The sequence below is a fragment of the Carettochelys insculpta genome, chromosome 7, assembly GCF_033958435.1.
Source record: "Carettochelys insculpta isolate YL-2023 chromosome 7, ASM3395843v1, whole genome shotgun sequence".
Classification (NCBI taxonomy): Eukaryota; Metazoa; Chordata; order Testudines; family Carettochelyidae; genus Carettochelys; species Carettochelys insculpta.
Genome location: NC_134143.1, coordinates 63,373,497 through 63,389,080, shown reverse-complemented (window position 1 = coordinate 63,389,080; position 15,584 = coordinate 63,373,497). Strand labels below are relative to the sequence as shown.

At 49.4% G+C, this 15,584-nt stretch overlaps 1 protein-coding gene across 5 annotated transcripts in view; it reads left to right on the top strand.

The window, feature by feature from the left end:
- VWA2 (von Willebrand factor A domain containing 2) overlaps window positions 1-15,584 on the top strand; it is a 66,447-nt gene that overhangs the window by 4,284 nt on the left and 46,579 nt on the right. For 2 of the 5 annotated variants that reach the window (XM_074999835.1, XM_074999831.1), the window contains exon 1: window positions 10,490-10,543. The exons of 1 other annotated variant lie outside the window; for it this stretch is intronic. In XM_074999835.1, coding sequence (XP_074855936.1) covers window positions 10,541-10,543 — 3 coding nt within the window. In that variant the 5' untranslated portion in view covers window positions 10,490-10,540. Of the gene's footprint in view, window positions 1-10,407; window positions 10,544-13,362; window positions 13,512-15,440; window positions 15,500-15,584 lie in introns of those variants that run through there. 2 more of the 5 variants (XM_074999832.1, XM_074999833.1) reach the window with 2 other exon arrangements.

Below are 15,584 nucleotides of genomic sequence, written 5' to 3'. Positions count from 1 at the left end.
TAAAATGTGATTGCAACCACTTTGGGTTCCCAACACACGGTTTGAGAGCCATTGCTGTAAGCTGTAGTCTGTTGCAGTTTATAGATTCCACCCCCCGCACACTTTTATTGAGCCAGTGTGGTCTGAAACTACAACCACCCTGAGAGCTCCATCTGAATCCATAGGTATGTCCTTATTTTTGTTAACAAAAAAATCATGTTAACAAACACAATGCACCTCTGTACTTTGTCGTGAACATCTGTTCTTCTTCGAGTGTCCCCGTGGGTGCTCCACATTAGGTGTCGGGCTCGCCCGGCGCCGCAGATCGGATCTTCCAAGCAGTTTCTGCCGGACCGCGCATGCGCCGGTGCGCGCCGCTCCCCCGCGCGCTCCCGGCCATGTGCGCGATCCGGTCCCCGCCAGTTCCTCTTAACCGCCGTCGGCTGCAGACGGAATCCAACTAGGCTAAGGCCAAGTAGCGTATTCAACGACTTTATCTGTTTTTCTTTAAAGTTTTTTTCAGGCACTTAGGCTACTATGAGTTAGCCGGTTGTTATTTTGTAAAAAAAAAAAAAACAAAAAAAAAAACCAACAACAAACAAGCTACGAGCGGGACAGCTCAGCCAGTCCCAGTAACAAGCGCCGGAGGCCAGGAGCTAGGGCCATCAGCCCTCCTGCTAAGGCAGGCCATCGGATGGGGAAAACGGCACAAAGAAGGTGCTAAGTACCCACTTAAAAACTCAAAGACTCACCAACAATGTCCTCTTCAGGCTTTAAAAAAAAAAAAAAAACGTGAGTCCTGCCGAGAGGCGATGCCAGTGTCCGATGGGCACAGTCTATGCATAAGGTGCCTGGGGGAGTCCCATGTGGCACAGAAATGCGCCTTCTGCGCTAAATTAACAACCAGAGCACGGAGGGACAGGGAGATGAGGATAAAAATGCTGCTTCTTGATAAGGCCCTCCAGCCAGAAGCGCCGGAGCGGCCGCAGCAGGAGGGACCCTCCGGGGCCCTTAAAAGGAAAGCTGCCTCCCTCACTCCATCAGCGCAGAAACGGAGGAAAGTCTCTCCAGCCCGATCCCTGCCGGCAGCAACAGCGAGCGGGACAGGAGGAGCACGCAGCCCCCAGCCGCAGCAACAGCTGATCGGCGGCGGCACGGAGAGCCACGTAGAAACGGCTCAGCCTCCGATACTCAGCCAGCCACCCCGCACCGCAGGCAGGGCGGCGGCTAAACAAGCGCCGGTACCGGCGGCACCGCAGGCAGCGGCACTGACCCCCGGGGAACCGGCGGTGCAGAGCGCGCAGGCACGCAGCCTGCCGGCACCGGAGGACACCGCACATGCGGCACCGCCCTCGAGCGTGCTGAGCTCGGTGCGGACGGGACCGGAATCCCCTGTATGCTCCCCAGCCCGATCCCTGCCGGTAGCAACAGTGAGCGGGACGGGAGGAGCGGGCAGCCCCCAGCCGCAGCAACAGCTGATCGGCGGCGGCACAGAGAGCCACGTGGAAGCGGCTCAGTCTCCGATAATCAGCCAGCCACCCCGCACCGCAGGCAGGGCGGCGGCTAAACAAGCGCCGGTACCGGCGGCACCGCGGGCAGCGGCACCGACCCCCGGGGAACCGGCGGTGCAGAGCGCGCAGGCACGCAGCCTGCCGGCACTGGAGGACACCGCACGTGCGGCACCGCCCTTGAGCGTGCCGAGCTCGGTGCAGACGCCGGAATCCCCTGTATGCCCCCCAGCCCCATCCCTGCCGGCAGCAACAGCGAGCGGGACGGGAGGAGCGAGCAGCCCCCAGCCGCAGCAACAGCTGATCGGCGGCGGCACGGAGAGCCACGTGCAAGTGGCTCAGCCGCCGATAATCAGCCAGCCGCCCCGCACCGCAGGCAGGGCGGCGGCTAAACAAGCGCCAGTACCACCGACCCCCGGAAAACCGGCGGTGCAGAGCGCGCAGGCACGCAGCCTGCCGGCACCGAAGGACACCACACGTGCGGCACCGCCTTCAAGTGTGCCGAGCTCGGTGCGGACGGGGCCGGGATCCCCTGTATGTCAGGGGCGGAGTTACCTCCTCAAGGGAGGGGGAAGACTGCACACAAGAGGAGGCATTGCAGCCCCTCTCCGCACAGGGCTGTGGAGTTGCTTTCTCACAGCCCTCCGCTATGTTGCAGACTCCAACTAGAAGGCAGGGGTCCCCCCCCAGCCTACCCGGAGCCCCCTTCTCCATTTCTGCAACCAGCCTCACCCTGGCTGGGACCACGCAGGGCATAGACACCATCGGCAATCTACTAGGGAAAAATCCCTACAAACGATCTCGTACCCCCGAGGGCAATTGCGACCGGGGACAGAGACTTAAGCATCTCAGTTATGGGACTGGTTATGGAACCCCGAGATTTTTCCTCGCAAACCTCTAGTGAGAGGGTGTACCATCATCAGCAGGAACCGGAAGGGTCCAGAGAGACGTACCCCAGTGCTTCCTCGCTCTCCTCCCCGGATGAGGCTACGGCCCCGGGGGACGTCCATCCTCCGGACGATCTCAAACAGTTCCAAGAGCTGTTTTACGAGGGTGGCCTTCACGCAAGGCATCCAGACAGCAAAGGTGCAAGAGCAACACCATAAGCTCCTCAAAAATCTGAGACCTCCGGCCTCCTCCAAAATAGCAATACCGCTGATGACGCAATCTTGGAGTCTGCCACTATGATATGGCAGACTCCTGCGACTATTCCGCCTGTCCACAAGAGAGCGAAAAAAAAAAAATACTTCGTGCCGACGAAGGGCATGGAGTTCCTGTTCAGCCACCCACAACCAAATTCTTTGGTGGTGGAGTCGTCGCAACGTGGGGGAACAGACAAACATGCCAAAAAGCTAGAGCTGTTGGGCAGAAAGGTCTACTCCTCCTCCACGCTACTGTTGCCAATGGCAAATCATGCAGCGCATCTAGCGAACCATAATTTCGACAACCACATTAGGTTAACCTCCCTCATGGACTCGCTTCCAGAGGGCACGAAACCAGTGCTCAAGGCCATCATCCGACCATTTTATAACCAGTGGCAAAGGATCACCACAGACAAATGGGTGCTGGAGATCATAGCCACGGGGTACGCCATCCCCTCCCAGTTGCTCCCACCGCCATGAACTCCACCCGGGGCCCCACCTCCAGGAGGCCTCCCATGTAGCGAGGCTCAAGCAGGAGGTAGACCATCTCATGCTTGTAGGGGCAGTGGAAAGAGTGCCGGAGCAACTGCAAGGGAGAGGGTTATACTCGAGGTACTTCCTCACGGGGAGGTCCATCTTAGATTTTCGAGGCCTCACCGGTACCTGCGCAAGCAACGCTTTTGGATGATCACAAACGCCTCCATCCTTACGGCACTAGACAATGGAAATTGGTTCGCAGCCCTCGACTTACAAGGTCCTACCGTTTGGGCTCTCCTCAGCCCCCAGAGTCTTCACCAAGACCTTGGCAGTGGTGTCAGCCTACCTGCACAGACAGGGGGTATTTATATTCCAGTATCTGGATGACTGCCTACTCAAAGGGGCCTCGAAGGAGGAGGTACTACGCATAATATGTGTCACAGCAGGCATGTTCTCTTCGCTCGGCCTGCTTATCAATCTGACAAAATCAAAGATAGACCCCACACAGGACATAGAGTTCGTAGGGGCACGCATAAATTCTATTACAGCGAGGGCGTATCTACCAGAGACTCGCTTTCGGGCCATCGGCTCCCTCGCGCAAGGCTTCACCTTCAGCCCTATGGTGCCGGTTCTGACGTGCTTACAGCCGCTGGGCCACATGGCAGCAGCGACGTTTCGTAGAACAGAACGCCAGGTTACACATGCGCAGCATGCAGCATTGGCTGGCGAGCGTATACAAACCGGCAGCACACTCTGTTCACAGGATGGTGTCGCCCACAACAGAGGTGCGCAAATCCCTGCAATGGTGGGTAAACCCCGGGAACCTGCTAACAAGGGTACCCTTCCACCAACCACACGTATTGGTTTTTCTTACTACAGATGCCTCCCTCATAGGGTGGGGAGCACACATGGGCGAAGAGGTGACACAAGGGCTGTGGTCCTCCATGGAGCAGTCACTGCACACAAATATACTGGAGCTCAGATCAGTGTTCAACGCCTGCAGACACTTTTGTGACCAAATGAAAGGCAAGGTAGTCGGGATCAGTACAGACGATACCTCCACCATGTTTTATATAAATCGGCAAGGAGGAGCTCGGTCCCGTGCCTTATGTGTAGAAGCAGTCCGGTTGTGGAACTGCTGCATCGCCAACAATATAACCTTGAAAGCCTCGTACTTACCAGGCGCTCGAATGTGAAGGCAGACCAGCTGAGCAGGCGTTTCGCACTCACGCACGAGTGGCAGATCCGTCCCGATCTGCTGCAACCGATTTTTCCACGCATGGGGTTTTCCCCAGATAGACCTGTTTGCTACTCAGCACAACAAGAAGTGCCCACGATTCTGCTCCAGGGCAGGACTGGGACGGGGGTCCCTGAGGGACGCCTTCGCGATCTCATGGAGGGGCCCCCTGCTTTACGCTTTCCCTCCCACAGTGCTCATCCACAAAGTGTTGCAGAAAGCCAGGAGGGAAGGAACCTGAATGATCCCGATAGTCCCAACGTGGGATCGACAGCAATGGTTCCCCCTACTCCTGCGCATGTCGGACCGGCCACCGATGTCCCCTCCGGTGGTGCTGGATCTGCTCACGCAAGCCCAGGGGTCCATAGTGCATCCGCACCCCCAAGGCCTGCGACTACAAGCGTGGTTAATCCATGGCTCAGCTCCCTAGAGAGCACATGTACGGAGGAAGTGCAGCAAGTCCTAGAAAGTAGCAGGAGGACTTCCACCAGGAAGACCTACAAGCAGAAATGGACTCGCTTTACGGCATGGTGTTCTACCAAACAGCTAGCCCCCTTTCGGTGCCTATGGCTGTGATATTAGAGTATTTACTGGACCTCAAGAGAGGAGGACTCTCGCTATCCTCGTTTCAGGTCCACCTGGCCGCCATTTTGGCGTTCAGACACGAAGAGGAAGGGCACACGGTGTTCGCCCATCCCATGGTTACCAGGTTCTTCAAAGGGCTGGTAAGCCTATACCCCTCTCAGAAACCGCTTCCACCTCTGTGGAACTTGGACCTGGTGCTTAATGCGAAAAGGGGACCACCGTTCGAGCCTTTGGCCACGGTTTCCCTCCGCCTCCTTATGATGAAGATGACCTTTCTTCTCGCAATCACGTCAGCTCGCAGGGTGAGCGAGCTTGAGGCAGTTATGGCAACGCCACCCTGCGCTGTTTTTCCAAGGAGGCGGTAACCATACGGCTGCATCCAGCCCTTGTTCCTAAAGTTTCTTTCTGAGTTTCATACTAACGAACCTATTGTTTACCCTTGTTTATCCAAAGCCTCATAACTCTAACAAGGAGGCGCGCCTACACCTCCTGGACGTGAGGAGGCGCTAGCTTTCTATATGGACAGGACCAAGTCCTTCCGGAGAACGGATAGGCTCCTAGTCTCTATCGCTCCCAAATCAAAAGGAGAATGTCTCTCTTCGCAGAGAATCTCTAAGCACATCGTATCTTGCATAAAAATGTGCTACAAACTCAAAAAGACTCCTTTACTGGCCACGCCCAGGGCTCATTACACTAGGGCGGTGGCAGCATCAACAGCCTTTTTTTCAAGGGCGTTGCGCTAAAAGACATTTGCAGAGTAGCGACCTGGTCATCCTGTGACACCTTCGCCAAACATTACGCCCTTCACAGGGTATTCCAAGAGGATACCCGTCTCTCGGCAGCGGTCCTCTCGGGGACAAGCTGCACATAATCCGATTACCCACCTCCTATCTTGGGTTACTGCTGGGTAGTCACCTAATGTGGAGCACCCACGGGGACACTCGAAGAAGAAAGAAAGGTTACTCACCGTAGTAATGGTGGTTCTTCGAGATGTGTCCCCGTGGGTGCTCCACTACCCGCCCATCCTCCCCGCTCCGGATCTCTGTTTAGTGTTTTGCAGGAGCATCCGAGGCGGTTGGTCAAGGAACTGGCGGGGACCGGATCGCGCACATGGCCGGGAGCGCGCGGGGGAGCGGCGCGCACCGGCGCATGCGCGGTCCGGCAGAAACTGCTTGGAAGATCCGATCTGCGGCGCCGGGCGAGCCCGAGACCTAATGTGGAGCACCCACGGGGACACATCTCGAAGAACCACCGTTACTACGGTGAGTAACCTTTCTTTTCACTTCTGCAGGATAAAGTTTGAATGGCACTTAAAAATGGCGAGAAAAAATAGATCAGACTCCTTTATCATTGGACCATTGACTCCGAAGGTGGATAGAACCCGTGTGAGAAAATGTATTTATGCTTAAAACCTCCCCCAAACACATTTTGTCTGACACATTTACAAGATGTTTTGAACTGGAGCTTGTGGGAAGAGTACTGAACAAGCTGCGACAGCCTCCCAAACAGGTAGCATCTAATATCTTTATTAAAACCCTCCCTCTGAAAGCAGGCAGTGTGTATGTTTCAGCGCTGGTAGCAGCTTGGCAGCTTTCCACTTCAATCCAAGCCCACCCATCTCCTGGGTCCAAGTTTGGGTGGCTCAGCCAGCTCCTTGGGTCTGAGCTTGAATGGCTGCTCTGTTCTAGCACCACAGTTTGAGCTAAGCTAGTGTGAGTCTGCCTTCCTGTGTGCCTGCCTGCCCTGGGAATCGCAAGTCCCCACTGCAGTGGAGGGGTACCCACCCGAGACAGGAACCTGGGAAATAGAATTCCCAGTCTTGAACAGCCCTCTTTCAAAAGCTAAAGGGTTCAGTGTCGTACAGAGAATGGTAATTGCATTGGAATCTCTAGAAGTACATTCTAATCTCAAATTAATAGCTCCTAGCAAGGTACATGACTCAGTCCCGTAGAGTTTTCACAGCCTTGGAATAATGATGTTGTTTATTTCCTTCCAGCTGTACCAAAGAAATTGAATTCACATAGATTGCAACATCCTTCTGGTTTAGGCATTTCAACAAAGCATTTATTCCTAGTATCCTGTTCTTAGCTGTATATTGCTTCAGGGAGATTCCTACTGCTTGAAAGTCCTAAAGAGGGTCAAAGTGTTATGTTCACATCATACAGAGGAGTTAGACAGAAATCATCAAATACTCCTGCTGGAAGGTTGCAGTGTAGCAATACTTTACTCTTAATAACATTCACAACTCACAAAAACAGAGAGAAACAAAGCAGGCTGCTCCCTGAAACAGAAACACCACTTATCCCACCTTCCTCTAGGGTGGCTGGCTGCAGACCTATTTGCTGCTAAAGCCCTACTGCACTGTGCACTTCTTTATTGAGCCTCTTGCTTGCAAGCAGGATCAGGAAAACCTGTGATCATTAAAAGTGATTACAGTTTTAATTACACCACTGATATGTGTCCAGAATGGCCTTGCTTGTGGAAACATGCCTGCTATTCTAGTAGCATGCAAAATAAGTAGCATGATAAAGACAACTGAAGCAAATGTTATAAAAAATTTGGAGTAAAAAGTAAGTCTTTAACTGTTAATGGTTATACTACCTGATCCAAAGCCCATTGCTTTTGACAGGGGCCAGCTGCGTGTAAGCAGACATGCATTTTATGTACAGGATTCATCATTTCACCAGTAGGTTGCTTGACAATTTCCCAGCAAAACTGTCTGCATTTTCATCAGATATTGGGGTTTGGTTAAACAGAAATTTTTGTAATAAATTCCTTGGGTTACAATATTTGAACTTTTAACAAAGAGGACACCCCTGAGAGGGAGTGTATCTGTATCAGTATCTACCAACTCACTCTGTATTAACGTGTTATAGAGTACATTAATACATGTGAATTGGCAGATACACTGCCTCTCAGGAGTATCCTCTTTCCTGAATGTTTAAATATGGTAACCCTAAATTTCTCTGGTTTTGTTTTGTTTTGTTGTTTTGTTTTTAACTTTTCAACAAAAAATTGAAAACTCAAACTTTTTAGACCAAAAAATTAAAACTTTCCCCATTTTCCAACTTACTCTATTCGCCAGCCACTTGAAGCAGGCATATCTAGGGCAGAGGAGGATGACAGTTACTTGACAGCTTGCAACGAGGCTGCATAGCTGTTTAGGACAGGAAATGATGAATAAACTTACCCAATTGAAACTGGATCAGAGAAACTAGAGAAGAAGAAACTTACAAAAAATAGTTGAGGTTTGTTTGTTTTTTTAAAATAATTCTGAAATTTCAGATTCTCCAACAATCTTGGACCCCTTTCCTTTTGTACGGCGTTGTTGTGACTTTTGGAGGAGAAAAATGCAGAGGAACATGTTAATCTCTAACTTATGTGGTTGAGGTTGCTGAGCTTCTGGCAGACATTAGAGGTTGTGAAGAGCTGCCATAAGGGAGTGTCTCTTGGGTGACTGTCTTGGAATTAAACTTCTGTTCTCTCAATTTTTGCAAGTAGTGAGCAAGCTCAATGTGGGTTTGGAAACTTCCAGCAAAAGCTGTCTTCAGTCCAAGTGATTTTTGTGTCTAAGGAGCTGATGTGGTGCACTTCCCATCCCCATACACTCCCAGGAAAGTAAGATCTTGAGCTCTCAGGAGGGAATTTTGGGAATAAGGGGGTGTGTGAATCCAGAGCAAATGAAAGGATCAGAAAAAGCATCTGTTTTGTGTCAGCTAAAAAACTAATGGAATATAGATCAATCATTTGGTTTAATCTTGAAAGTTAAATCTGCATTTGGAAGTAAAGTTCAATCAACAGAAAATCTGTGCTTTTTGCTTCACCAGGCTGTTGGGTTACTTCTTATGCAGACTGAATATTGCATTCCTTTAGAAAAACCATCCCTGGAGTGGACAAGCATTCTTGAATCCCATCCACAGGAGTCTAACTTGGTTTGTTCATAAGATTGTTTGATTCAAAACACAGCATCATCTTTTTTCTCTCCTCCTATAAATAGAAGCAAGAGGTTTTGAAAAACCAGCCTGGCAAGCCAGCTCTTTTTGTTGTGAGCCAAGTCAAGAGTGGGTGGTAATTAATTAAAGCTTCTGGCTGGCACTTTCAAATAAGCCTCTTCATGTCTTAGCACAGATATGGAAGACTCATACACAGACGTTGCATTTGCAAGGCAGCAGTGAACAACACTGTTTTGCTGACATGCTAATAACAGTGAGCAGTTATCGTATATTTTATTATGTGTTCCCATGGTTCCACATTATGACCATGCTATTACAACACAAAATCAGCACTATGTTACATTAACTGTAAGTTACATTTCCCCCCACCTTGGAGAAACACCTGGTCAAATTATGCATTCCAGATCAGCATTTTCCCTGGGTCTAGGATCCATTTGGTTCAGTCTATTATTAGGGCCTCACCAAATACACAACCATGCAAACTGCATCGTGGACTGAAATCTGGCCTTTTGTGTACTGTTACCCTATGCTATACAGATTTCATGGGTAGACCAGTGTCTCTCAAATTGCAGGTTCTGATTTAAAAGGATGTTGCAGGGGAGTCACCAGGCTAGTTTAATGATCATCATGGTGTTGCCATTCTTCTGTGCTGCCTTCAGAGCTGGGCAAGTGGAGAGTGGTGGTTGTACGGTTGGCTGGGTGCCCAGCTCTGAAGGCAGCACCCTGCCAGCAGTAGTGCAGAAGTAATTGTCGCAATAAGTGTGGCAAGGGTACCATACCCATGTTATTCTTAATTTTGAACTGCTGCTTTCAGTGCTGGGCACCCACAGCATGGTAGCTACTAAGGTCCCAGCTCTTCAGGCAGTAGTGCAGAAATAAGGGTAGCGATACCATACCAGGCCATCCTTACTTCTGTGCTGCGAGCAGCAGCTCTGCCTTTAGAGCTGGGCTCCCAGCCAGCAGCCACTGCTCTCCAGCTGCCCAGCTCTGAAGGCAGCACTGCTGCCAACTAGTGCACAGAAGTTGTGGTAGTAGTGCTGCACCCTCCACCCTGCGACCCTCACACAACTTCTTTTTGGGTCAGGACCCCGAGAATTACAACCCTGCAAAATTTCAGATTTAAATATCTGAAATCATTAAATATACATTTTTAAACTCCTATGACCATGAAATTGACCAAAATGGACTGTGAATTTGGTAGGGCCCTACCTATTACAGATAGCATTCAGCTCTGAAGTTTGAAGGTGGTTCCAGATGCACCCTCTGGTGTTGATTTTGGATCCAGGGTTAGGGTCTGGTTCACTTGCTATGAAAAGCGTGTTTAGATGTTTTACATGCAGTGACAGACTCCTGGAAAAAACCCTTGACATGTTCAAAGGGTGGAATTTTCTAAAATGTTTGTACACAACTTCACTCTTGATTACAGGCTGAACCTCTCTTGTCTAGCACCCTTGGGACCTGACTGGGCCGAGCGAGAGAATTTGCTGAACCACAGGAGGTCAATATTGTCTAGGCCATTACCAGCACTTCCACTGCTTATTGGGCTCTTAGAAGACATTTAGGGGTAAAATACAGCTAAGTAACCACACAGAACACTGAGAGCCAGGACTGGTGGCTGTATACAAACTTCATGGGACCACAGGAAACTTGGCCATACCTATGGTAAGTGGTTGTCCAGCTAAGTAAAATCCTGCCAGATTACGGATGTTGCCAGATGAGAGAGTTCTGGGTTAGAGAGGTTCAACCCATACCACAACTGGAAGCACCAGTTGTATGTGTGTGTGTGAGAGGATGCTCTATCTTACAGCATGCGTACCTAGGATTACACATACAGTAAACCCTCGAGAAGCACAGTTTCGGTTTATGCTTAACTCACGTTAGCTGGGAGAAACCACGCCACAAGCAGCAGCGCGACCCCCAGCTGGGAGAAGATGGCAGCTGGGACTGCAGCAGAGTGCTACCGCTCTCCAGCTTCCGCCAGCCGGGGGAAGCCAGGGAGCAGCAGAGCTCTGCAGAGGCTCCAGCTGCCTGCTCCAACAGCCAGGGAAATTCCAGGGATCTCTCCAACAACCCCCCGCCCTCGCCAATTTACGTGAAATCTGATTTATGTGGAGGTTGCCCAGGACGTAACCTCCGCGTAAATCGAGGGATTACTGTATATAGTTTTGAAAAATGGACCTTACACTTTTTGTAACGGGAAAGAAAAGCTTCTGGCATTTTGTTCTCACTCACTCCCCAAGCCAGCATATCCCCTGACATTGTTTGAGCTGACAGTGACCACCATTTGTTGACAAATTGCTGCCGGGCCCAGGAGTTGTTTATCAAGTTCATTTTCTGCAGTGCTCAGCAAGAAGCAGACTGAGCATTGGAGAATTACCTAATTTAAACCTGCAGCAAGAAGATGTAATTGAAATATCTGTATTCTGTACTGAAGCAACCGGGAATATCTCCCCAGACTCATCTTCCCCCACTTGTCACATCAGGCAGCAAGTGAGGTCTTGTCCTAGTTTTCAAGCATTGTTCTTAAGCAACATTTGCTTTTCAGTTACCTTGAAGTAGTCATGCCCTTAGGGAACAGCGAAAACATAATTTTATCTTTCTGTCATCTACTGGGGCTGGAAGCTACTGAAGACACAACAGTGTCACTTCCTTGGTGAAGTAATGCTTTGTGTTTACTTTCTTTTACTTAATCAGGCTTTGGACTTGTGAAGTTGGCAGTATCAGGTGTAGCAGGGTGAATTCATTAGGTCAGCGACTTTTACCCTTTCCAAACTACTGTACCCCTTTCTGGAGCCTGATTTGTCTTGCATACTCCAAGTTTCCCCTCACTTAAAAACTACTTCTTACTAAAGCAGACCTAGACGTTTTGTACGTCTCAGTGCACTAGTACTGAAAAATTGCTTACTTTCCCATTTGCTATATAATTATAAAATCAAAGGGAATGTAAGCATTGGTACTTACATTTCACTAGAGCATTGTAAACAAGTTATTGTATGAAAGGTTAGTTTGTATTGACTCTGCTAGTGTTTTTATTACATAATCTGTCATAAAATTAGGTAAGTATTGAGATGAGTTGATGCACCCCCTAGAATATCTCTGCGTACCCTTAATACAGACCCATGGCATTAGGCATGCAGCACTAAAGTGTCAGATACAAGTAGTAGTAGATTAGTACTAAATTTAATTCTGCAATACCACTTTTCACTCCAGAGGCCCTCTCTCTCTCTCTCTCTCTCTCTCTCTCTCTCTCTCCAGGGATTCCAAAGTGCAAACATTAACGAGGCTTCATTACTGGGGCCGGCACAAAAATTACTCTTAAAAAAAATTTCATGGAGAAATGGGGGTTTGGCAAAACATGTATGCTAAGTGTCTGGTTTCTGCAGCAAATCTTGATTTTTTTGGTCAAAACCGGACATTTTTGGTTTCCAGTAGTTTGATTTATTTTTCATCCAAAGGGTCAGAGTTGTTTTTTTTTTTTCCCCCTACATCAGAAAAGAGAGCCTTTTTCCAGCCAGCTCTAACCCACACCACTCTTGGGAGGGAGGTGGAGGGTAGAAAGGTTATTGGTCACTGAAATGCAGATACTTCTGAGTTGAAAAGCAGCTGATGTTCAAAGCACACACGATGACTGCTTGGGAATCTGGGACCGCTGAGCTCACTTCCAGTTGTGTTTGATTGACTGTAACTGGGTGAGTTTGAGCCAGGGGTGTCCAACCTTTTTTCATCAGGGGCCACGCGGCAATTGTTTACATGTTCCATGGGCCAAACACAAAATAGCCCCAAACTGCTGCCCTCCCCTTCCTGTAGGCTTAACTGCCCCCAGACTTAATACCCTCCCCACCACAGCCAGGCACCCTACACCTCACCCCGGTGATTTGCCAGAGCCACGTCACACTCAGCCCTGAGAGCCCCGAGAGCAACACAGCCGCCTGTTAAAAATGGCACCATTAAAAGGTGCCAGCCCAGGGGCCATGTGTTGAACACCCCTGATTTGAGCCCTGGTCTACACTACATATTTTTGTTGGTATAGCTACATTGTTCAGTGGCGTGGAGGAACAGCGCTGGTGTAGTTATGGTGACCCATATGTGACTTTTGTCCCTGTGTTCCATCTGATTTAATACCACAGTCATCTAGTCTCTTATCTTGCCTCTGACAGAGGCTGATACAAGACCTTCCGGAGGAAGGTACAAGAATTCTGAAGTGAACAATTATGGAACCACCTGCCCAGAAGACACAGGTTTCTTAACCCTCCTTGTCTATTAGAGATTGTCTTGTTCCCACAAGACATGAGAGTTCAGTCTCTTCAGGCTGCTTGTACGCATACCGCACATATGTACATATAACATTACTCCTGTGGCTATTCTTATTATCCCATTCATATGGCAAGTCCTGTTTCTTGGTTTTACTCCTGCAACGCTCCTGGCTAGTTTTAATTTGTGGCAATGTGTCCTACAGCTTGTCTTTTGTTTTGTTTTTTAAGTTTCCTTACAAAAAGAGAAAATGTCCCTCTCAGACCTGCTCCTAAAGACCAACTGTGCACCTCACAAAAACAGCCATCACCTTATCACTGACGGGCAGAACTGCTGACCTTGCAGCTGATGGCAAGGAGATTATTCAACCCCTACTCAGGTAGCTGTTTCTTTTAGCTAATCACTGATAAATGATGCATTTGACCATTCCCAGACAAATATGGAGATGGCAATTAATGGGACAGACTGTCAGGACATGGCCACCATTGCCTGGTAGAAGAAGCCTGCAGTAATGGCCCACCTTAGCTATCTAGTCCTCCATTGGTAAGGGCCTTCAAATAAGGCACATAGGGTACATCTATACTTACTGGAAGGTTGACTCGGTCAGGGTCGATCTTCCAGGGTTCTGTTTAGCGCACAAAGTGGGGATGAGAGTAAATCAAACCATCAGGGTTCTACAGTCAGCCCTGGTACTCCTCATTCTTGTGAGGAATAAGGGAAACTCTGCTGTTGGCCTCCTTCTGTGTGGCCAGCCCAATTAATTGATCTTAGATACGTCGATTCCAGCTACACAGTTGTCGTAGCTGGAATTGCATATCTAAGATTGACTTTCAGGTCTATTATAGACCTGCTCTTATTGCAGCTATTAGTTGTACTGCAGTTGTGCCCAGGGCTCCCTGTTCAGACCAGGGCCCCATTGAGCTGGTGGCTGTACAAACACATAGGAAGACACCATCCCTACCTCATTGAATTTCAGTAGGATGGACCAAGTGATAGAGGACAAAAGGTGTCTTGTGGACTGGAATGCTAGAAGATCTGGTTCCTTTACTGGCGCAGCCAGAGCTTTGTTGCAGTAGCGACGATGGCATCTGGAGCTAGTCTGCTGTCATCTATCACGTAGGGTCAAAGTCTTGCTTTCCCTCTGGCGCTGATATGTGATGGATTGAAAGCTGATGAATGGTAAAACCAACTGACATTTGACATGCTCTCAATTTGTATCTTTTTCGTCATGGCTTATATGTTGGTTTGAAATCTTAACCATTCAACCTGCCTGTGACCCCAGGGTACATACTGTACCCACTCCCTTCCAGCCTCTAGGAAGCTAAGACCTGCCACAAACCTGGCAGTGTTCATAAAAGGAGCTAAATGTTGGTGTTAGTCTGTTTGCTTGAGTGAAAGCAAGTGTCACAGCTGAAGTATGTAAAGGCTTTTGCCATCCACTCATGTCCTTGTGATTTGAGCTGTTGCATTTGGATCTGAGATTTTCATTCCTGCAAAGCTAAATATGGATAACTTGAACTCTGCCTACGGAACAGTGGCAGCCTCAGACCTCTGCTCCTTGGGTAGGTGGGTTTTACCTCCTGCATGCAAGAGACCTGCCAGCGGCTGACAGTGCTAAATAATTGCAGTGTTAGTGTTGTTGATGCCACAACCCTTACTTCTTGTCCCTTTGAGACAGTGTCCCTGGGTAGCAAGACACCAATCTGGAGTAATTTCTTATGATCTCCTCCTTCCTAGTTTTGCAGTGCCCAGCTTTGGGTCTGCAGTAGCTGGGACCCATACCAAAGTCCAGAGCGAGCTGCAAGGAGTCCTGATCGTCTGCTTTGCTTAGGCTCCTCCACATGTCGTGGGCAGCCTTGGATTAGAATACGTGCCCTTTGCAGTCTTGAGATGATAAGTGAGCAGCAGTACAGGCTGAACTCTTGAGATGTTTTTCCTGGCTCAATTATGACCAGGTTAGGGGGAGGGATAGTTCAGTGGTTTGAGCAATGGCCTGCTTAAACCTAGGGTTGTGAGTTCAGCCCTTGAGTGGGATCTGGGGCAAATAAATTGGAGAAAAGGGAATGGATGGTGCTTGGCCATGCTAAGAGAGCAGGCACTGAACTCAATGACCTCCAAAAGTCCCTTCCAGCTCTATAAGAGGCATATCTCCACTTATATTTCTTTTATTTTGTCATTGGCCTCTGAAACTGATCAAAGGTTTTGCACTCACCAGTGGCTAAGAAGGGGGCAGGACATCCAAGAATATCCTTTGCCCTCCAGAGCACTGAGTGACGACTGTTCTCCACCTTGCCACTGCTGGCCTTTGCTGTCTCCAGGGCAATCAAGCCTAAGGAGAGAAAAAACAACGTTCCATCTCTTGCAAAGGTGGGATCAGCCCCCCCGACGGGAGGGGCCATGCTGCTGCAGTAGAGTTGTTGGTGGAGCCCCAGGCTCTTTAAATCACCACCAG